At 48.0% G+C, this 24,648-nt stretch overlaps 1 protein-coding gene across 1 annotated transcript in view; it reads right to left on the reverse strand.

Annotated features, from left to right (window-relative positions):
• Positions 1-24,648, reverse strand: part of LRP8 (LDL receptor related protein 8) — a 70,948-nt gene that overhangs the window by 26,965 nt on the left and 19,335 nt on the right. The window contains 5 exon segments of the mRNA XM_075615472.1: positions 834-962; positions 1,184-1,306; positions 1,527-1,895; positions 22,204-22,263; positions 22,266-22,327. Of these exon segments, the coding sequence (XP_075471587.1) occupies positions 834-962; positions 1,184-1,306; positions 1,527-1,895; positions 22,204-22,263; positions 22,266-22,327 (743 nt within the window).

The following is a 24,648-nucleotide window of genomic DNA, read 5'->3' on the forward strand; positions in this document are numbered from 1 at the left end:
ACACGGGGAGGAGGTGAGATCACACAGGGGGAGGAGGTGAGATCACACAGGGGGAGGAGGTGAGATCACACAGGGGGAGGAGGTGAGATCACACAGGGGGAGGAGGTGAGATCACCCAGGGGGAGGAGGTGAGATCACCCAGGGGGAGGAGGTGAGATCACCCAGGGGGAGGAGGTGAGATCACCCAGGGGGAGGAGGTGGGATCACCCAGGGGGAGGAGGTGAGATCACACAGGGGGAGGAGGTGAGATCACACAGGGGGAGGAGGTGAGATCACACAGGGGGAGGAGGTGAGATCACACAGGGGGAGGAAGTGAGATCACACCGGGGGAGGAAGTGAGATCACACAGAGGGAGGAAGTGAGATCACACAGGGGGAGGAGGTGAGTTCACACAGGGGGAGGAGGTGAGATCACACAGGGGGAGGAAGTGAGATTACACAGAGGGTAGAGGGGATCACACAGGGGGTAGGGGGGATCACACAGGGGGTAGGGGGGATCACACAGGGGGTAGGGGGGATCACACAGGAGGAGATTAGATCACACAGGGGTAGGTATTGAGATTACAGAGGGGAGGGGGGAAACCCACAGGGGGAGGCGGGGAGATCACACAGGGGGGGGGGGGAGACGAGATCACACAGGGGGAGGAGGCGAGATCACATAGGGGGAGGAGGCGAGATCACACAGGGGGAGGGGGAGACGAGATCACACAGGGGGAGGAGGCAAGATCACACAGGGGGAGGAGGCAAGATCACACAGGGGGAGGAGGCGAGATCACACAGGGGGAGGGGGAGAGGGATCACACAGGGGGAGGGGGGGATCACAGAGCATCTCACCGCACTCTGTCAGGGGCTCATCAGACCAGTCCCTGCAGTCCCTGTGTGTGTCGCACACCCTGTCGCTGTGGATACACTCCCCGCTGTTGCACAGGAACTTCCCGGCTCCGTCACAGATGGATTCCGCTGCTTGAGAGAAGCCAAAGGTGAAGCGTTAATACCACGTACCAAGCTACAAACTACTCAGAGTGGGTGCAATCATGAGACCTTCATCTCCAAGCCACTCCTACCCCCCACCCCCCCCCATGCCAGTCACATCATGTGTAATTCCATCAATGTGTTTCACCCTCCTTTCCCCTGGGAGGCTGTTCTGTGCATCCACTACCCCCTAGTTCAGTACAAGAACTTACCACTCAGACAGCCGGCCTCATCACTGCTGTCAGGACAGTCACGGACACCGTCACACTGCTTCATGCCGTGCACGCAGGACGCGTCACCACACTGAAACTCATCCGGCCGGCACGTCACAAGGGCTGGGGAGGAGAGAGGAAACCGACCATTTAATATACCCAGAGAAATACTTCATACAGTACACCCAGTGGGGCACTTAGCATTCCCAGGAAAGGGGCAGTGTATCGGACAGCAGCATTAGCCAATCACAGTTCTCGGTTGCTGACACACACCACTGCCCGTGAGGTCGGCAGGCCGGAGCCTGGTGTGGCTGCCCGAGGTGTAATTTCCGGTGCTACTCACGGCAGTCCTGCTCATCGGACTTGTCCTTGCAGTCCTCGTCACCGTCACATCTCCAGTTCAGGTGGACACACTTTCCGTTGCCGCACCTGAACTCTTGCGCCCCGCACAGCGTCACAGCCTGAGGCTGGTTCTTCAGGCCGCAGCGCCCCTCGGACTCGTCCGACTGGTCGTCACAGTCCGGCTGCCCATCGCACACCCACTTCTCCGAGATGCAGGCTCTGTTCCCGCAGCGGAACTCGCCCAGTCTGCAGGTGACCGGGGAGCAGTCTCGCTCGTCGCTGCCGTCACCGCAGTTATTGTCACCGTCGCACACAAAGATAGCAGCGATGCAGGACTTGTTACTGCACTGGAACTCGCTGGAGGAGCAGACTGTAAGGGGAGGTGACACTGTGACAATCCTCATACAGAATACTGACACAAAGGAAGTTAAGTCCCTATCACTACTTCTGCAAGATCAAAGGCATGTCCCACTAATGGTAAAATCTCAGCACTTCCGTGGCGAACATGATCAGGTTAGTTTAGACAGGACCGGTCCTTCATCCACCCAGCCTGATTATTACTTATTATACCTAAACATTAATACGGTATGGTGAGTAAAACGGTGTGCTCATTTGCATGTCATTTCCCAGAATCCCTAGTAGCAATGGAAGCATTGTATGCCAAGATAGTGAAATGCAGGGTTGCAAACATGTGAATGTGCTCACAAGTGGTATTTTTATTTATTAGGCCTAATAACTCATCAGGTAGATGTATATGTGCCATGTATTATTTATGTACTGGGGGGGAATTCATTGATACGAAGGAAGATTAAATGCTTCTGTACGTACATGGGAAAGCCAAACAAAAGATCTACATTGCAATTTGAGCAGAGGGTTTGGCAGCTTTCAGGAATGTCAAGGTTACAGGAGAGAAGTAATGTTAAGTTCCTGTGAACGCCTCTGGAGAAAATCTCACACTCTCGCAGACTTCCTTCACTAAAAATGTATCAACTCTGCCCTCTCTCTGGCTAAACAAACCCACTTTATTTTGCTAATCAACACTCAGAAGTCTAAGCCATGCCGCATCTTCTCTGTATTTGACGCTCTACTAAGACCGCCGTCTGTTACCCGTTTTTCTTCCTTCATGTCACCAGAGGACTTTATTGACTATTTCAAGACCAAGGTGGATTCCATTCGTCAAGACATCTCCTCTGTATCCTCACATTTCACACTTCTTCCTAACTTTCCTCCAGCCTTCCAGCAAGCTTGACCCCATCTTTGTCTCTAATTATCGCCCTATCTCCCTCTAAACTCCTTCAACGCCTTGTTCCATTTTCTCACCTCCTATGCTCTCCTAGATCCTCTACAATCTGGCTTCCGCACTGCTCACTCCACTGAAACAGACCCCACCAAAATAACTAAGGCCCTCCATACTGCCAAGGACAAAGGTCATTACACACTGTTCATATTACTCTACTTCGCTACAGCCTTGGACACTGTGGACCACCCTCTTCGTCACATTCCCCATATACTTGGTATCCGTAACTGAGCTCTATCCTGGACTTCCTCTTACCTCTCCATCGCACTTTGTGTCTCGTTTGTCAAACCCTCCTCCTCTGTCGATCTCTCTGTGGGTGTACCCAAGGGGTCTGTTCTGGGACCTCTTCTCACACACTCTCTAGGTGACATCACATCTCTGCGGTTCAAATATCACCTCTATGCTGATGACACACAAATTGACCTTTCAACCCCTGACCTTACACCTGCTGTACAGACCAAAGTTTCTAAATGGCCCTCAACAGACTCAAACTTAACATGTCAAAGATGGAGCTCCTCATACTTCCTCCCAAGCCCGGCCCTACTGCCACATTACTGTTGGCAGCATTATCACAAGCATGCTGCCTATGGGTCACGTTTGACTCCTCCCTCACATTAACAATGTAGCTAAAACCTGTTGTTTTTTCCCTCCGTAACATTGCAAAGATTCGCCCTTTCCCCTGTCCTTCTACTGCTAAAACTCTGACCCAGGCCCTCATTCTCTCCCATCTCGACTATTGTAACCTCCTGCTGTCTGGCCTTCCTGCCTCTCACCCGTCTCTCCCTTCAATCTATCCTAAACACTGCCGCTAGAATCACTTTACTCTCTCCTAAATCTATCTCAGTGTCTCTCCTGCTGAAATCCCTTTCCCCTGGCTTCCTATCAAATCCCGTATTATTCACAAAATTCTCCTCCTCACTTAAGGCTACTGTATACACTCACCTGCCCCTCCTTACATCTCAGTCCTCATTACACACCGTCCCAACTCTTGCGTTTTGCTCAAGGATGTTTTCGGTCTACCCCTTTTGTATCTAAAGCCCTCTCTCACTGCCCCACACCTCTGGGAAGTCCTTCCCCTCAATATCTGACTAGCACCCTTTTTTTTCTTCTTAACCACTGCACCTTAAAGGTGCCAAATTAAAACCTACCTCTTTAACGAAGCATATGGGTAGCTCCGTTGACTGGCACTATACATTTACCTTGACCCCTTTCAGGCGCATTTACCAGAATTTACCCTCCTACTGTCTCTCTACGTTCTCCCTATTTACCACTTCGGAACTATTTCATATAGCGCTTTTCTCCCAATGGCACAAAGCGCGTCACAATTACAGTATAACGCACGGGACGCAGCAAATAGGATTACTACAGACACCGTCCCTGCTCAGAAGACCGTATAATCTATATTTTTGGTGCCTGAGGCACAGGGAGATAAAGTGATGCAAATGCCCAAGGTCACAGGGCGCAGACACTGGAAGCAGGGGAACCTGGTTCAATTCCCAGTGTCATTGTTCTCAGTGCCTGTACACACTGAGCCGATCCTAGATTGTAAGCTCTTTGGGACGTTGAGTTGGTGACGTCCGCAGCGTCATTTGACGCTGCAATTTCGAAGATGGAGGGCGGCAGCACGTAGGAGGCGGCACAAGTTATGTGCCATGGGGCGGCGGATCGGGAAATCCGCCGCTGGGCAGATAAGAACCACTTGGCCCACAGACTGCCCATTTTCCTATCTCCTGTAAAACCTCAGACCCTGTGTGATCCCAGACTTCCTTTTATATTTGGGATTTAGCTGTATGTCAATTTCAAGCATTTTTGAATTACCTTACTGTATTAGCCCCTACCACCTATGTTGGGTGGCTATTCCACAAATCCACCACCCCTTTGCCTGCCAGCCTCAGAGAATGACTGCACATATTAACCCTTTATATATGTGAAAGGTTCTCTCATATCCCCCTCCCCCTCAGGCTGCACATATTAACCCTTTATATATGTGAAAGGTTCTCTCATATCCCCCTCCCCCCCAGGCTTCACATATTAACCCTTTATACATGTGAAAGGTTCTCTCATATCCCCCTCCCCCCAGGCTGCACATATTAACCCTTTATATATGTGAAAGGTTCTCTCATATCCCCTCTCCCCCCCCCCCCCCAGGCTGCACATATTAACCCTTTATACACGTGAAAGGTTCTCTCATATCCCCTCTCTCCCCCAGGCTGCACATACTGTATTAACCCTTTATATATGTGAAAGGTTCTCTCATATCCCTTCTCCCCCAGGCTGCACATATTAACCCTTTATACATGTGAAAGTTCCTCTCATATCTCCCTCTCCCCCAAAGCTGCACATATTAACCCTTTATACATGTGAACATTTCTCTCATATCACCCTCTCCTTTCTCTCCTCCAAGCTGCACATACTAAGGTCCTTTAGTCTTTCCTGATAAGTCTAACACTGTAAATCATGCATCATTTTATAAGTCCTTATTTACACACTAATTCAGGTACGTCCTCCTGTCCAGAACCGAACGCAGTGGTCTACATGATGTCGAGTTAATGAATGTGTTGTACTGGCACTAATGGTCTATTTGGAGCCTTGCCGTTTATAAAACAGGAGTATTGTGACAGGTTGTTTAGAAAGTATGGCAAAGGGACATCACACAGACCGCCCCAGTCTAGTATTATGTCCCCATTGCTCCATTTTCATGAGGGTATCAACATCTTTGCACAAGACCAAAAGGGGGAGTGAGAGTAGGCCTAGATACAATCATTACGGTCATACTTGGGTGTTGCCTGGAAACGGCTTGAAGAAAAAGGATAATAAAGGAGCGATCTGTGCTGGCTGGGATTGTAGGCTTAATGTGCCTGTCTCGTGGTGGAATGGCATAAAACCGGTGGAAAGGGAGAGTCGTTAGGAACAGAAACGGCCCTAGAAAGGCTGATTTAATTGAGCAATTCCATTTATGAAGAATACATTTATTGAAAGAAATTATAACCCAAAGTAGCAGCGGATTCCCTAAATAGGTCATTGCAAATGAAAAAGGCTTCTCAAGGGGAAGGCCCCTAACTTTAAAAGTGGTCGGGGAATGGATGGTATAAATGGGGCTATTCTCAAAATCCTTTCTTCGTACTGGGGCATCCCAAGGAGGGATAAACACCAACCCGAACACCCAATGGTGATGTATAAAAGGAAGTCCATTAGACTATCCATGCTGGGTGTAAAAACATGGTCGGGTGCAAGTGTGTTGACTATAGGGATAGTGAACAAATAGTTTTACACTACAGGGATGTTTACTCTATCAAACATTTCCCCATCTGTGAATGTTCTTACGTTGTTTATTTGATAGTGTGTCTTACAGGGGCACTCTATGTAGGGAGAACGAAGAGCGCACTGCACATTCCATTCTGTGAACATAGAGAGATATCGAACACTCGCTATCAACGCATTTAAACGGTACCCATCAGAATAATCCCAGAGGGCTTTCCATCACAGGTGTAGAAGTGGTTTTCACCGACAGTAGAGTAGGTTACAGATTAAAGAACCTTGGACAAACCAAAACATTCTGGATACTTAAATTAAAAACTCTACATCCCTACGGCCTAAATGAACATATTGATTTGGCAGCTTTTATTTGCAACGCTACTGCATTACCGTTGTTTAGCTTTATTTTATCCATTACTTTATTGATCACCCACTTTTTTCAACAGTCGGTGCTTTTTAATACCAAGTATGTTTATATTATTTTTAGCGTTTTATCAGATTGGTTCCTGCAAAGTTTGTATGCATTCTGTTGTAAACAGGATCACTCTGAAGAACCAATCCAACTGCTGCTGTTCCAAAGTTTTCTTCAAAGTTTATTCTCATGCAACAACCAAGTATCAAAAGTCAGCAGTAAATGAAATGAAATATAAAACAAGTATGTGCTCGTGGCAGTATACCAAGGGGCAGCATTTACACCTCTGGCTTCCAATACCAACACTACAAAGAGTTAGAACAATAGTATAAGGCCCGTAATATAGTGGATGCGCGCGCGGCACTTATAGTTGGCTGTGGTTAGCCAGCCATTGTATGCTAGGGCTGCGCGCGCACGGCAGTGAGCGTGGATCGGGGGGAAGACTCCAAAAAGTAAGTATTCGCGCCGCTACCGCTCAGTGTCTGCAGTGTGTGTGTGTCTATGTGTGTGTGTGTGTCTATGTGTGTGTGTGTGTGTGTGTGTGTGTGTGTGTATGTGTGTGTGTGTGTGTGTATGTGTGTGTGTATGTGTGTGTGTATGTGTGTGTGTATGTGTGTGTGTATGTGTGTGTATGTGTGTATGTGTGTATGTATGTGTGTGTGTGTGTGTGTGTGAGTGTATGTGTGTGTGTATGTGTGTGTATGTATGTATGTATGTGTGTATGAAGTTGTAGGTCCAGGGTAGGAAGGGAGCGATGGTCTCAGGAACACCCCAAGAAAAAAGAACACAAAATAATGGTGCAGTAAAATAACACAAAGTTGGTGTAATTGAATCTTGGCTCTGTATAGATGCCTACTTACAGCAGGTCAGTGTTCAAACAGCATTGATCTACACAGCAGGTAGTGGGTCAGGACAGCAGATGAGAATTTGCCCAGCAGTGAAAGGGACTCAGACAAATGATGGTACAGGATACATTCCACAGGTAGTTAGTTATTCATGGAAAACAAGGGGAGACCATGGTATAGGTCGAAAATAAAATTTATAAGTTAAAGAGACATATAGGAATCGTACTCACAATAAGTACATGGAATATGTACACATAAGGTTTTTCTTGAGGTAGTAGAGTGCTGGAACAATTGGAACGCTAGCTGCTTCACCTCCCCGTAGAGCCGTCCAAAAGTCTGTACAGCTGCTCCTGAACTGAAGGCGCCAAAGTTGCTGTGTTGCCCTGCTGCCCGCTTCCCTGGTTACCTGAACGGAAGTCATCAGTCCCTCACCGGATGTGACGTCAGACGCTATCCATCGCGGTCCAACAGGAGTCACGGGGAGGTGAAGCAGCTAGCGTTCCGGCACTCTACTGCCTCAAGAAAAACCTTATGTGTACATATTCCATGTACTTATTGTGAGTACGATTTCTATATGTCTTTTTAACTTATACATTTTATTTTCGATCTATACCATGGTCTCCCCTTGTTTTCCATGAATAACTAACTACCTGTGGAATGTATCCTGTACCATCATTTGTCTGAGTCCCTTTCACTGCTGGGTAAATTGTCATCTGTTGTCCTGACCCACTACCTGCTGTGTAGATCAATGCTGTTTGAACACTGACCTGCTGTAAGTAGGCATCTATACAGAGCCAAGATTCAATTACACCAACTTTGTGTTATTTTACTGCACCATTATTTTGTGTTCTTTTTTCTTGGGGTGTTCCTGAGACCATCGCTCCCTTCCTACCCTGGACCTACATATTCTTGAAGGGAATCTGTACATATTCCCTGGAAGGTTGAGAATTATTTTTGGTTCGCCTTACAATTCACTATATACACTTTGTTTATATTCTTCACTCACTTGTGTCACTATTATTGGTGTTTTAGCGCTGTTTCAAATCACTTTGGTTCACGTGTGTATGAAGTTGCACAATATTAATAAATGATTTCTTCTCACAGAATGTCTTTTTTTAAATTTGTAATATACACACGCACACACCTTCCAAGTCTGTCGCTCACAGCAGCACGGACAGTACACACGAAAAGTGTGCGTCACGTGCACGAGCGTTCGCACAGACATGCATATAACGGGCCTAATAAGTTACCTCTCCACGTGCACACAAACCTGCATTCCTCAGGATTACAACCATCCAGAAATCACTTTGAATTCTTATCAGACAGCTTGCTGGGGCATCAATCACAACCCAAATTAGGCTGTACCAGGTCACACTACTGCTGGGGTGGACTCAAATTGATCACGCCACTTCCGACCTTAAATGTCTGGCAGAAAACAGACTGTTTCTTTATCTCCTTCACATGAGAAGGAATGCTGGGGAGATGCAAAACTGCAGCCAAGATTTGCAGCTGCACCTTCGACAAGTAATGAAGAAGTCTGTTGCAGAATGGAATGAACTCAATGGAATTAGGAAATACATCGTAGCTAAAGAGAAACGTGATTGAAGACAACAGTTTGGCACAAGAAGTGATTACTGATTGGTTCGCTGCAAATTACACCTTAATGCAAAGATTTAAAAAAAAAAAAAATTAGTTAATTAAAAAGACGACAAACATAACCAACATCACGAACATCAAAAAAATAACAGCAGGGCATTTCAGCTAGAGCTGAAAATTTGCTTCAGCGTGCTCGAAATGCATTGAGACACTATAACAAACAATTTTGAGAAACTTATATTTTGTAAGATTGTAGTTGAAAGCACAGAAAGAAAACGAAAGGAATCGCTAACAAAAAACAGGATAAAAGAAAAAAAAACATCTGATCAGATAAAGCCGTTACCGAAGAAACAAGAAATTAAGCAATCACAAGACAAGAATAAAAATTGAATGTACAGAGCTGTTCAATTTAACTACCATACGGTGCCGACTATTGAAGATAACATTTTAATGAAGATAAAGCAGTGACTTGTAATTGCAAATCATTGCACTCAAACAAGACAACAACTCAACAATTAAAGACTGTGCACTTATAAAGAGTTGAGGACTTCTCACAGACAACATAGGACAATAAAGAAAAAGAAAGTAGACAGAGCGAGAAGAAGCCACCAATTATATACCATGCGTCCTTCCAGAAGTGGCAAAGGCAATAAAATCCATGACGAATCGGAAGGCTCCCGGGGAAGATGGAGTTGCAACTGAAATCTTGGAAGAAGCTTGGGAAAAAGTAGAGAGAATCCGTGCAAAGCTCTTTACATGCGGCTTCAAGAATAGGGAAATGACATAACAGAGGAGCAATGCCATAGCGGGCCTCATACATCATAATGGAGATAAATACATTAAGAACTACAGATCAGTCTACTTCTAATCACAAGATTTTTTAAGAAGATACTCACTAATCCGCTGCAACCGACCCTGGACTTTGCCCGGCTTAGAGAACGAGCGGGATTCGCAGTGGATACAGCACAACACAATGGACCACATTCAAGTTGCACAGGAAGAGATTTCCCAAAGTAATGAATAACACAGACGGCATTATCGGAGGGAGGAAAAAATGGGACACACGTGTTCCCCAAGCAATGCTCAAAGTGTGACAATAAACAGCCCATGTCTATTCATATTTGAAAGTATATGTTGATAGTTGAGATCTAACGTTCAACATGAAAACTTCTGTGGAATATATCACACAAACGGACTGCTGATGTACTGTATTCAAAAGACAGTAAATGTTACTCCTTTGTAATGGAGAGACACATGTATAGCTCCCGCCAGTATGACCGCAGGCTCTGTGGGAACGGAGTATGCGTGCTCCCGCGTAGGCGGTGTGATAGCTCTCCGCTGGAGTTAAACTCCGTATAATATAATCAAGTCTATGAATTTGTAAATATTATTTGCTCACGACTTGTTGAACGATGGTCCGTGAATCGCGTGCTATCAGCCCAGGAACGATGCAGGAAGTGGTGTCTGGTGAGGGACCAGTATGGGAACTGAAATGACGGAGGCTGGAGCGCTCAAATGGTGAAAAAAGTATCTTTTAATGAACTATGAGCAACATGGTATCACACGAGTGTGTGAGAGACCTCCAGCGCGTTTCGCGTGTGGGTGCGCTTTGTCAGAGTTATCTGAGGGAGCGAGTTATCTGTGTCCCCGAAACGTTATATCTTTGTCTGCTTGAGCATGAAGTAAACTTTAGCAAATCTTTGCAAACTATACCAGTGTGCCTCCATCTTTTTTGTTGGCGTACTAAATTGGGAAGAAAAGGGAATATAAAATCAACAGTGTGTAAGGCACCAATGAAAGTGGGCTCCACGATCGGAAGCAGAAGGCTGGAGTAGGCGAAACTGGACGGAGCCCGGAGGTCAGGACAGGCGGAGTGCCACAAAGTTGGTGAAGGGCAGCCAAGGTCTGGGCATGTGGCAAGCAAGATAACAATATAATCAGGTTGGGGTCAGGGCAGGCAGGAAGCAACACGTAGTCAGGCAGGTATACGGTCTAGCAACGAGCAACCAAGACAGATAGATGCTCTGCTAGCCTAGGCTTGATGCACATTGATCTGGCAACCAGAAAGTGGAAGTGATCAGCTTTTAAAGGAAGTCAGGGGGGAGTGTCCACGTGACGGATTATCCATCGGCTGCTTTAGCTCCCTGCTAGACCTGCTGCCCTGCAGCAGAGGTCGTGGGTCCTGATCCCATGGGGCATGACAGTGAATACTCGAGTCATCTATCTTGACTTGCAGCGTTTCCTTTCTGGTGCACTGAGACCTTTATCAAGCAAACTCTTCTCAGAACTCCCCACAAACTGGTCATCAGAAGACAAGGCATATGTAAGGTCTCTCTGCCGGATCACAGGAGGTCATCTCAGATCGGTCAGAGAAGGAAGCGAGCGGAGTAAAAGGATCTTAGAAAAATGACGCAGGAGTCGTACGGGACAAATGACGGAGGACAGAAGAAGCGCGAGAATCTTTATTATAACCTGACCAGATCACTCTTTGCCAGGGATCAAGATGTCAGATCTGCTGAATTGAACTCATCCTTCCTACCACAAATCTCTCCAGTTACCTATAGAGGAAGAGTGAGAGAGAAACCCTTGAAATAGAGAAGTCCACCGCAGAGAGTAGAACCAAATATGTTCAGAACTCTCAGACAACACGAGTTGGTGCATCTAAAGCCTAGTGAAGAACGAACTGCACAACATATAAAAGAAAGGAGCGCAAGAAAAAACTCAAATCAATGTAACAATACCGGGGTAATAACTTTATATATTCAATTGTTAAATAATGTTTACAGCACATGAGAGAAACAAGGCAGTCGTAAAAAAAAAAAACGGCACATTCCCACATCGACCCTTCCTGACAATGTAACTACTGTATATACCTCAGTACTTGAAACTATCCCCTCCATACCGGTCCCGGTTGGAGGCTACGCTGTCTATCCACGATAATTTCACCCAGGCTGGCAGCAGAGCTCAAGCTGCACGCCCACTACTGAGTAACGGAAGGCGGAGACTGCCCCACACCTCTGGAATGCCCTTCCCCTCAATACCCGACTAGCATCCTCTCTATCCACCTTTAAGACCCACCTTAAGACACAGTTGCTTAACGAAGCATATGACTAGCACCGTAGATATTACTAGACACATGATACATAAAGCTTGGCACTTACCAAAATGCCCTCCTACTGTCTCTGTACATTCCTCCTACATACCAATTAGATTGTAAGCTCCACGGGGCAGGGACTCCTCTTCCTTAATATTACGTTTGTCTGAAGCACTTATTCCCATGATCTGTTATTTATATTATTTGTTATTTATATGATTACCCCGTGTATTACTGCTGTGAAGCGCTATGTACATTAATGGCGCTATATAAATAAAGACATACAATACAATACATACGATTCAATGACCGCTTGATTTTTTTAAGAGGAGTTCTCCCCATTCCTGGGTTTTGTCAGGTATTTCGGCAGAATGTCACCTTTATAGACACAATAGATGTTCCAAGTCTTCGGACATAGGACCCAAATATGACCCCACACTACAAGAAAAAACTGCTGCCTCTTCAGCAGGGAGAAAGAAGTTTGTGCCAATTATAGTTACCAATGTACAGTCACTGCAAAACCACAAGCAGCCACTGGAGGGATCAGTGAGACTCAAATCAGGACAGGGCTGGAATACCCCCCACCTGCTGACCAGCGCGACAGACATGATCGTGACTGGATTACCCTCAGCTTTGCAGTGCTGCCCTATGAATACATTGTGTGTGTATATATACATATATAATATGTGTATATGTGTAATACGTGTGTGTATGAATATATATATATATATATATATATATATATATATATATATATATATATATATACATATGCGTGTGTAGTGTGCGCTGTGCGTATGCAGTGTGCGCTGTGCGCAGTGCGTGCGCTGTGCGCAGTGCGTGCGCTGTGCAGTGTGCGCTGTGCAGTGTGCGCTGTGCAGTGTGCGCTGTGCAGTGTGCGCTGTGCGCTGTGCGCTGTGCGCTGTGCAGTGTGCGCTGTGCAGTGTGCGCTGTGCAGTGTGCGCTGTGCGCTGTGCAGTGTGCGCTGTGCAGTGTGCGCAGTGTGTGCAGTGTGTGCAGTGTGCGCAGTGTGCGCAGTGTGCGCAGTGCTTGTGCAGTGTGCGCAGTGTGCGCAGTGCTTGTGCAGTGTGCGCAGTGCGCGCAGTGCTTGTGCAGTGTGCAGTGTGCGCTGCGCGTATGCAGTGTGCGCTGCGCGTATGCAGTGTGCGCTGCGCGTATGCAGTGTGCGCTGCGCGTGTGCAGTGTGCGCTGCGCGTGTGCAGTGTGCGCTGCGCGTATGCAGTGTGCGCTGCGCGTATGCAGTGTGCGCTGCGCGTATGCAGTGTGCGCTGCGCGTATGCAGTGTGCGCTGCGCGTATGCAGTGTGCGCTGCGCGTATGCAGTGTGCGCTGCGCGTATGCAGTGTGCGCTGCGCGTATGCAGTGTGCGCTGCGCGTATGCTGTGTGCGCTGCGCGTATGCTGTGTGCGCTGCGCGTATGCTGTGTGCGCTGCGCGTATGCAGTGTGCGCTGCGCGTATGCAGTGTGCGCTGCGCGTATGCTGTGTGCGCGTATGCAGTGTGCGCTGCGCGTATGCAGTGTGCGCTGCGCGTATGCAGTGTGCGCTGCGCGTATGCAGTGTGCGCTGCGCATATGCAGTGTGCGCTGCGCGTATGCTGTGTGCGCGTATGCAGTGTGCGCTGCGCGTATGCAGTGTGCGCTGTGCGTATGCTGTGTGCGCTGCGCGTATGCTGTGTGCGCGTATGCAGTGTGCGCGTATGCAGTGTGCGCGTATGCAGTGTGCGCTGCGCGTATGCAGTGTGCGCTGCGCGTATGCAGTGTGCGCTGCGCGTATGCAGTGTGCGCTGCGCGTATGCAGTGTGCGCTGCGCGTATGCTGTGTGCGCGTATGCAGTGTGCGCTGCGCGTATGCAGTGTGCGCTGCGCGTATGCAGTGTGCGCGTATGCAGTGTGCGCTGCGCGTATGCAGTGTGCGCGTATGCAGTGTGCGCTGCGCGTATGCAGTGTGCGCTGCGCGTATGCAGTGTGCGTACTGTATACATGTGTGGACGTGTGTGTGTGTATACATTAACCGCTGGAAGCTAAGGGGTTAAGCAGAGTACAGCGACTGTAACCTTGGGACACATATCATGTGACCCCGGCCATTGTCATTTAATCTGTCGGCAGACAAAGAGACACGTGTGGAGCCCGTCCTTTATCGGTAGCTGTAACTATGGGAACCACGATGGAGAAGCCATGGAGACGACAGGCGGAGGAGGGACGCGGCAACTCTAACCGTGCCCCCAAACAAAGCCGTGTGCGTGCCCAGATACACACACATATATACACGCATATACACAGATACACACGCATACACACACGCATATACACAGATACACACGCATACACACACGCATATACACAGATACACACGCATACACACACGCATATACACAGATACACACGCATACACACACGCATATACACAGATACACACGCATACACACACGCATATACACAGATACACACGCATACACACACGCATATACACAGATACACGCACCAATACACAGGCACACACACGTGCATACAGATCTACATACAGTATATGTATATACAGAGATGCATACTGTATATACTGTACAAATCCTCAAAAAATTGGCATTAATACACATGATTTAAATCCCACAAACTAAAATAGGGCTGTCCCTGATACTCTGCAGTCAGGAGGTCACCCTACATTACATATAAACGCAGGACTGTCTGATCCTGTCCCTCATACTCTGCAGTCAGGAGGTCACCCTACATTACATATAAACGCAGGACTGTCTGATCCTGTCCCTCATACTCTGCAGTCAGGAGGTCACCCTACATTACATATAAACGCAGGACTGTCTGATCCTGTCCCTGATACTCTGCAGTCAGGAGGTCACCCTTGCAGAGAGAGGCTGTGTCTGTTTGAGCTCCCACTAGGGGCTCAGCATGGCCTCAGACCCAGGAGGGGGTGGTGGTGCTGGGACAGGTGAACCTGGGAATCCCAGGGGCTGTGGCCTGGATGTTACTGACACTGAGGACCTTTTGCAAACGGAAAGAGAATTGAGGAGAATTCAGAGAGAAAAGACAAGAGAGAAAGAGATTGCTGAGCAGGAAGGAATGGAGGAAGAGACACAGGGAACAGGGAAGGTGCTGGTTCTGTCCGGGGAAAGTAACATACAAATCCCAGCAGCAAAGTAATGTTATAACTGAAGGCAAAAAGAAAAGAGAGGCTGAGCTGGAAAAGAGGAGGTGGGCGGCAAGAGATTGCAGGCAGACAAACAAGCCTTTTAGCAAAGTGCCCAAACCCAATGCTGAGGCTGAATGTGCCAAGGGAAGAGAGGCTGAGAGTCCTCAGCACATGGAAACTGAGGCTGAGAGTCCTCAGCACATGGAAACTGAGGCTGAGAGTCCTCAGCACATGGAAACTGAGGCTGATAGCCTCCTACATGAGGGGACTGCAGCAGGAGTCAGTCAGGAGGCAAACACAGGTACATTGCAGACAGCAGCGGAGGCAGAAATAATGGAAAGAGACCCTGAGAAACTTTCTACTCACTCAGAGACCATTGCAATAAACTCTGAAGAGGCAATGGAGCTAAACTGTGAGCCAGAAAGGGTTAACGCCCTGACAGATACACAGATTACACAGGTACCTGAAACCAGCACTGCTAACCTGGAACAGCTCTCAGCTGCTGAGACACACACAGAGGCTGCAGGGGAGTCAGATTGCCAGAGAGGGGAAACCTCACTGAGAGAGGAAAATCAGCTGTACCTGGTGCCTGCAATCAGCACTGATAGTCTGGATTTAGCTGCTGGGGGCTCAGACTGCCAGGAAAATACAGAAACAGCAAAACCCAGTGATTCACAGCAAAACGCATGGAAATCACTGAAAGGTTTGAGATTCTTTCCCACTATTCCCATAAGAAACCCTTTAAGAAGAAGGAATGTGGTGAGACTGACATTTCTGGGACCAAGAGAGAAAGATCCAGGTTTTGATTATGTGGGGAATACACTAATAAAGAAATCTTTGCGCTTTGACCCAGAGGATATTTACGCCCTCCTGCATGGCCCTTATTCACCATTCTACGATATCAGTTTTAAGACCTCCACCCACTTTGAGAAATTCTGGGAGAGATACAAAGCAGTGAGTAGCAGTCCTGACTGGAAGTCTTTTGAGGCCACAGCGATATCTAAGCCTGAGACTGTGATAGTGAATATTATCTTTGACCACGAATCTATCCCAGTGGCTGACATTGAGTTCTGGCTGAAGCGCCAGTGTGACATACTCAAAGGACCAAGGAAACTCTACAATGGTGAATACTGGAATGGAGGATATCAGTTTGAGGTGAAACTGGTGTGTGCAGACAACACTGTGACACACTTACCAAACTTCCTATACATTGGAAATGAAAGAGGAAGGTGTTTCTACCGTGGGCAGGTCAAATGTTGCTTTAAGTGTGGATCCAGGTCACACTTTTCATCAGGGTGTAACAAGTTCAGATGCAGCCTATGCAAAGATTTGGGGCACCACCGAAATGAATGTAAGAACAACATTTTGTGCAACTTATGCTCAAGAAGTGGGCATTCATACAATGTGTGTCCCCATGCCCAACACAATCAAGCACAGGAGTATGTTCTGCAGCACCCTACAACAGAGGTGGACAAAGACCTGTACTCCGAGGCACAGAGGCCAGCTGCAGAGAGGAGGGACACCATGGGTTTGCGTCCGATTGAGGAGGTTTTAAAGGAAATCCGCAGTCAAATCACAGTAGAAAGAGAGGACACCAGAAGTAATCCCCCCTCTTCTCAGACCGCACAGAACAAAGACTCCCAAGAGGGACTAGTGCACCAGGGGAGGCGTGAGATGGAGATGCCCCTTGAAAGCACAAAAGAACAAAGCCAGAAGGCACTCCCTGCTCCAGAAAATCTAGAAGCAGTGGCTGATGAGGAAGCAGGAGGATCCACATGGAAGGTTCAGAAGTCCCGGAAGAAAACTCCCATAGCTGCAAAGCCAGCAAGTAAGGACAACCCTCGTGCAGTTGAGCTTGTCCAAGAATTCAAAAAAATTACCTTACTGCAGTGATTGACCGCCTAAAGATACGGAACATGTTTCAGCCACTACAAAAATCCTGGGCTGATAGGGTGGAAGATCAGGAAGAAGAGGAACAGCAGGAAAAAGAGAAACCGAGTATCCACGAAGCCCCAGATGCAGAAGCAACGAGGAATTCCCAGGAGGAACCATCTCCTCAAAACATCAACAGGATGAAGGTGGAACAACCCGCAGGATCCACTGTCATAGGTACAACCGTTACCCCAAAGACGGACAGTAAAAGTGATAAAACTATAGCTTCACAGGACGTGGAGATGAGGCCACCTTCCAACAAAAGAGGGTCATTGCCTGGCAAAGGGAGAACGAAAGAGAAAAAAAAGCACAAATAGAAGACATGTGGAGTGTAACAACATCAACTCAGAATGACGCCTCCCTCCCTCACCCCTCTAAAAGTAGGGTCTTTAAATGTTAACTCCATAAAAACCAGGAAGAGACGATCGCTGGCATATAACGCTTTCAAGGACCTAGACTTTGACATTTTATTCCTGCAGGAAACCACTCTCTTCCCTTAGGGAAATTTCGGCAGTTTCCGCGGAATGGACAAGCGGTGCATCTTTTTGGTCCTACGGCCCTGACCTGTGTGATGGGGTGGGGTTTCTATTCAAGGGATATGACTTCCCGTGTGAAAAAGTGATTGACTTGAGCCCAGGCCGATGTCTTATCCTAGATGTGTCATTCCAGAATGTCAAGCACAGATGAATTAATGTGTATAGCTACCAAACAAAAAACAAAGAAGGGATTTGTTTGGTTTGGTTAAACCTTTTCTATTTACATCCAAATGTCTCGTTCTAGGGGGTGATTTTAATTGTGTGACCTCGAATCTAGACCGTGGCAGCGGTAGAGAAGTATTGGAATATGATATAGTGTTCCTAAATGATATGTGTAAACAGGCTAATTTAAGTGATGTTTATAGATTTCACAACCCAAATACTCCAGGATACACATATGTATGTGGGGAGAGAAAAACCAGAATAGACAGGTTATATGTTAGGAGCAATGTAAATACTGCCAGCTGCAGATTATCACCTGTAGAATATTCTGACCATGCTATTCTACAGATAACCCTACACTTAGATTCCTCTGTGATTCTAGGTCGCAGTGTTTGGAAGCTGAACTCCTCCATGTTACAGGAGGAGACTGTAAGAGAAAGTTTCCTACAGTTCTTCAAGGACTGTGTATCCACACACGTTCTGTATCCCAATATAGTGCATTGGTGGGAGGTCACTAAAAAAGACATTAAAAGATTTTTTTTAAGAAAACCTCAGGTCTAACAAACCAGGCGAGGTACAATAAATATTTGGCCCTCCGTTCTAAATTGCTGCAATTATATACGAGAATGCAGAATGGTCAAGAAGTGAATTCTGAGCAGTATAGGTTTGTTAAGGAAAGTATGAGGTTATTACAATATGAACGGTTATCCTCTTTAACAAACGAGAAGGATTTTGGTGGCTGCGGGATTTATTCTCCAGATCCCTTTGAAAATTGTAAAACCAGAACTAAAAAGAAGGTTATATGTGGCCTAAAAGATGCACAGGGTATGTGTGTAACTAGCAAAGATGAGATGCTTAACGTTGTCTCTGAATACTATGCAGAGTTTTTTTTAGCAAAAAAACTATTGATCCTGTAGAAATGGGCAATTATCTGGGATCTATTAACGTCCCATCAGTTTCTGAGGATGACCTGATAGGCTTAGACTCCCCAATCACAGCAAGGGACGTGTCTAACGCAATTAAGACCCTCTCAGGTAACAAAACCCCCGAGTCAGATGGAATCACTGCTGAATTTTATAAAGTTTTCCGTGAGGTTTTAGCTGAAATATTGGCAAACGTTTATAATGCTTCTCTGGGAGGGATAGGTCTCTCTCACTCTCAGCGTGAATCCCTGTTAACTTTATTATATAAGAAAGGGGATCCGAAAGAATTAAAAAGTTGGCGACCAATAGCCTTACTAAACAATGATTATAAAATCTTAGCGAAGATCCTTATAAATCGGATGAGTAACATCGCTGAGAAGGTGATAACGCTTTCCCAATCCTGTGCCATTAAGGGAAGGAACATCACTAATAACTTAATTAACATCAGGGAGATGTTTGAGATGGGCAGGAATGGAGGTCTGTCGGGGTACCTGTTAAATCTTGATCAGGCCAAAGCCTTCGATAGGGTGGATCATGACTATCTTTTTAAAACTCTGGAAAGATATGGTTTTCCAGATACTTTTGTGGAGAAACTGGCTCTGCTGTATGAAGGAGCTTATGGAAGACCGGTCATTAATGGCTGGGTAGGGGAATCTTTTCCCATAAAGTCGGGTGTTAGACAGGGCTGCCCGCTGAGCCCCCTATTATACATCTTCTCCATAGACCCCTTTTTAAGACACCTGGAGCAGAACAGTCACATTGAAGCCGTACCCTGTGAGGGTTCCCAACACGAGGGGCGAGTTAAGTGCCAGGCATATGCAGACGACGTTTGTATTTATGTTGCCTCAAAAAGTTCATTTGAAGGTATTAACCAGGAAATAAATAAATACTCAAATGTTTCCAACTCCCTGGTGAATCAGGATAAGTCTGTGGCCTGCTGGTTAGGAAAAGAGGAAACCCCCTTTAGTCTACCTGAGGATATTCAGATAGACAATGCCTCTTTTAAAGTTTTAGGGATTTATTTTGGAAAAGAGAATTCTGGTGTTCACAACTGGAAGGAGAAACTGAACATCTGTAAGGTAAAGGTAGAACGGTGGAAGAAGTGGAAATTCTCTTTTAGAGAAAAAGTTAAAATGATTAAGATCTTTTTGATACCTATTTTTGTGTATTTAAGTTTTGTATTTCCTCCCCCTACGGAAATTACTGTGACTTTATATAGCCTTTTTTTCAATTGCTCTGGGGAAATCGTTTGAATGTGTTAAAGCGAGACATTACTTATTTACCGAGAGAGAAAGGCGGTTTGGGAATGGTGAACCCTGTATTATTTTTTTCTCTCATTTTTGTGTGTTTTAATTTGCAGAATTTTCTCAACAGAGATGACCAGTTTTGGCATATATATGTTAGGAAGTGGGTCCCCCCCCCCTTAAAAACTGGCTAGATGGCAAACCTGTTAAAAGAATTATTGTAAAAGATGTATATATGCCAGAATATATGAGGATTATGTACAAATTCTTAAATATATGTAAAATAACTGCTCTGGAAATTACTTCTGTTCCCAGGAAAAAATTGTACTGGGTAGTATTGAGCAGAATATGTGTCTCACAATTAGATCTGAAACACTGTGATATAGAGGACCAGAAAGAGGCCTTACAGAATCTATTAGACCCAAGAATCCCTCTTGGGGTTCAGGATACCATCTGGTTGACTTTCCATGGCGTCTTTATGTAAGAGCAAATTTAAAATATAAAAACATAGCGGACAGGAACTGCCCCCGAGGTTCCTGTGCTGGGATCCTGGAGACGATGGAGCACCTCCCCCTGGAGTGCCCCTACGCAGTGGAGATGTGGGAAGGCATGGCCGCCTCATTACGAATGCCAGATTTAAAGGGTCAAAACTATTGTGAGATAGTGTACGGTGTGTTTAGGGATCACTTGCAGGGTTACAGCGGTAGCACAGTGGTGTTAATCAATGCACTTGTGAAATATAGGTTGTGGATCACCCGCAGTCTTCTCTCCACAGAAAAGGTTCTTGTGCCTGTAACCTGTGCAGTGGAACAGGTTATAGAGCAGATAAAGAAAATAAAGCAGGGGGAGAGAGTCAGGTGGGATACGAAGTCCTGGGAGAGAAGATGGGCGGGGGTTCAGATATAAGTGTGGAAATATTTTCTGTATACAGTGTAAATATTCTGAAAAAATTGTATATTTTAATTTAAGTTTGTTGCTTTTGTATTGATATGTTTGTAAATCTGTTTTGTTTTTTATAAATAAAAAATACCCTACATTACATATAAACGCAGGACTGTCTGATCCTGTCCCTGATAACTTCCGTTACTGTACCCTGCTATGTGATATCTCTCACCTGTGGCCAGCGCACATAAAGCGCTGTCTGGCTGTCCAGTCTGAAATATGCAGGAGCCGAGTTTGTGATGTATATTAAACAGAGATAGGCCGTTGCAGGATAAGTGATCTTAGCAACACAACCTGCCAGGGGTCTGCACAGTCACCCTTAGGAAATCATTGTACCTCTGCCAGTTAACCCCCTGACTACCAGTGGAAAGCTGCATGTGTTATTGCCCCGTCCGCTAGCAAAGTGACCCAGTGTTCCAAACAAATTGGGATTTATACAACCGGCGTGTGTGTTATAGTGACACAATCTGGGCACTGACACCATGGGGCTCTCGTTTTGCTCTTCTTCTGTTTAGCTGAATAGTTTGTCAGTTTAATAAATGCATAAGATTCTTTGGTATATAATCTTCAATGGATCTTTTTCTGTGATCACTATACAACGAGAGGTGACGTCTCAACGTGTCAGGGTGTAGGCTGTGTATGGAGACTTGTAGTCGCTTCTACTGATGAAGATTGTCAGAAATGAACAGAGAAAAAACTGAATTGGAGCATTTGCTCTAGGACAGGAGTGGCCAGATCCTGTTCACAAGGGCCACCAAAAGGCCAGGTATTCGGGATATCCCTGCTTCAGCACAGGTGGCTCAATCTTCGACGGATTGATCCACCTATGCTGAAGCAGGGATATCCTTACAACCTGACCGGTGGGTGATCCTTGAGGACAGGAGTTGGCCACCCCTGCTCTGTGTGTTTAAAGGTTCAGTTCCACTTAATTATATCCAGTATATTGAGCTGTTTCCTAACGTGTAAAGCTCAGCACATTTAAGGCTCTCAAAGCTGAACTACAAGAATCAATAAACCAAATATCACAGAATATACAATACACAGAGGTCACTGGGGGTTTGTAACTCACAGAGCGAAATACACTGAAGCAATTCCAAACCTACAATGATCAGGATGCAGAGGGACGGTAGAAAACAGAAGAGTGACAATGGGGCGTGTGATCAGAAAGCAACGAAATGGTTAAATGTGGTTGGGATAAAGATACAAGATGTATAGAAGTTCTGATATAATGGAGAGTGAAGCAATATGTTGCAGCGGGTTGACCCAGGGTGAGGCTTACCCGTGGTGCAGCCGATCTCGTCCACTCCGCTCTCGCAGTCTCGCTCTCCGTCACACTTCAGGACGCGGGAATGCACTTACTGCTGGAGCCTCCACAGCTAAACTTCTCCGCCGCACACAACCTGCTTCACTACGAGACAAGAACAGGAGCGGGACGGATATCAGCACCCGCTCTGCGCATCGCTGTGTGCGCGAATAGGGGCAGAAAGAGGCAGAGAAGAGAGGGGCAGATAGGAGGGCCAGATAGGAGGGCCAGAGAGAAAGAGAGAGAGAGGCAGAGAGAAAGAGAGAGAGAGGCAGAGAGGCAGAGAGAGCGAGAGGCAGAGAGGCAGAGAGGCAGAGAGGCAGAGAGGCAGAGAGGCAGAGAGAGAGAGAGAGAGAGAGGCAGAGAGAGAGAGGGGGGGCAGAGAGAGCGAGAGGCAGAGAGAGCGAGAGGCAGAGAGAGAGAGAGAGAGAGAGAGAGAGGGGCAGAGAGGCAGAGAGAGGGGCAGAGAGGCAGAGAGAGAGGGGGGCAGAGAGAGAGGCAGAGAGAGAGAGAGAGGGCAGAGAGAGAGGGGCAGAGAGGCAGAGAGAGAGGGGGGCAGAGAGAGAGAGAGAGAGAGAGGGGGCAGAGAGGCAGAGAGAGAGAGAGGGGGCAGAGAGAGAGAGGGGGGGGAGCAGAGAGAGGGGGGAGCAGAGAAAGGGGGGAGCAGAGAGAGGGGGGGAGCAGAGAGAGGGGGGGGGAGCAGAGAGAGGGGGGGGAGCAGAGAGAGGGGGGAGCAGAGAGAGGGGGGGGAGCAGAGAGAGGGGGGAGCAGAGAGAGGGGGGGAGCAGAGAGAGGGGGAGCAGAGAGAGGGGGGGAGCAGAGAGAGGGGGGAGCAGAGAGAGGGGGGGAGCAGAGAGAGGGGGGAGCAGAGAGAGGGGGGAGCAGAGAGAGGGGGGGAGCAGAGAGAGGGGGGGAGCAGAGAGAGGGGGGGCAGAGAGGGGGGAGCAGAGAGAGAGGGGAAGCAGAGAGAGGGGGGAGCAGAGTGAGGGGGGAGCAGAGTGAGGGGGGAGCAGAGAGAGGGGGGGAGCAGAGAGAGGGGGGAGCAGAGAGAGGGGGAGCAGAGAGAGGGGGGAGCAGAGAGAGGGGGGAGCAGAGAGAGGGGGGAGCAGAGAGAGGGGGCAGAGAGAGGGGGGAGCAGAGAGAGGGGGGAGCAGAGAGAGGGGGGGGAGCAGAGAGAGGGGGAAACAGAGAGAGGGGGGAACAGAGAGAGGGGGGAGCAGAGAGAGGGGAGAGGGGGGGAGAAGAGAGAGGGGGGAGCAGAGAGAGGGGGGAGCAGAGAGAGGGGGGGAGCAGAGAGGGGGGAGCAGAGAGGGGAGGAGCAGAGAGGGGTGGGAGCAGAGAGAGGGTGGAGCAGAAAGAGAGAGGGGAAGCAGAGTGAGAGAGAGGGGGGAGCAGAGAGAGAGGGGGGAGCAGGAGAGAGAGAAGGGGGGGAGCAGAGAGAGAGGGGGGGAGCAGAGAGAGAGGGGGAGCAGAGAGAGAGAGGGGGGAGCAGAGAGAGAGAGGGGGGGAGCAGAGAGAGAGAGGGGGGAGCAGAGAGAGAGAGAGGGGGAGCAGAGAGAGAGAGGGGGGAGCAGAGAGAGAGAGGGGGAGGAGCAGAGAGAGAGAGGGGGGGGAGCAGAGGAGAGAGAGAGAGAGAGGGGGAGCAGAGAGAGAGGGGAAGCAGAGAGAGAGGGGGGGAGCAGAGAGAGAGAGAGAGAGGAGGAAGAGAGAGAGAGAGGGGAGAGAGGAGAGAGAGAGAGAGGGGGAGAGGAGGAGAGAGAGAGAGAGGGGGAGAGAGAGAGAGAGAGAGAGGGGGGGGAGCAGAGAGAGAGAGGGGGGAGCAGAGAGAGAGAGAGGGGGGGAGCAGAGAGAGAGAGGGGGGAGCAGAGAGAGAGAGGGGGAGCAGAGAGAGAGAGAGAGAGAGAGAGGGGAGAGCAGAGAGAGAGAGGGGGCAGAGAGAGAGAGGGGGGGAGCAGAGAGAGAGGGGGGGAGCAGAGAGAGAGAGGGGGAGCAGAGAGAGAGAGGGGGGGGAGCAGAGAGAGAGAGGGGGAAGCAGAGAGAGAGAGGGGGGGGCAGAGAGAGAGGGGGGAGCAGAGAAGAGAGAGGGAGAGGGGAGCAGAGAGAGAGAGGGGGGAGCAGGAGAGAGAGGAGGGGGAGCAGAGAGAGAGAGGGGGAGCAGAGAGAGAGAGGGGGAGCAGAGAGAGAGAGGGAGCAGAGAGAGAGGGGGGGAGCAGGAGAGAGAGAGAGAGGGGGAGCAGAGAGAAGGGGGAGCAGAGAGAGAGGGGGGGAGCAGAGAGAGAGAGGGGGAGCAGAGAGAGAGGGCCGACGCAGAGCAGAGAGAGGAGGGAGCGGAGAGAGGAGAGAGGAGAGAGAGGCAGAGAGAGAGAGGGGGAGCAGAGAGAGAGAGGGGGGAGCAGAGAGATGCAAACGCAACCCAAGAGG

The sequence above is a fragment of the Ascaphus truei genome, chromosome 10 (assembly GCF_040206685.1).
Source record: "Ascaphus truei isolate aAscTru1 chromosome 10, aAscTru1.hap1, whole genome shotgun sequence".
Classification (NCBI taxonomy): Eukaryota; Metazoa; Chordata; class Amphibia; order Anura; family Ascaphidae; genus Ascaphus; species Ascaphus truei.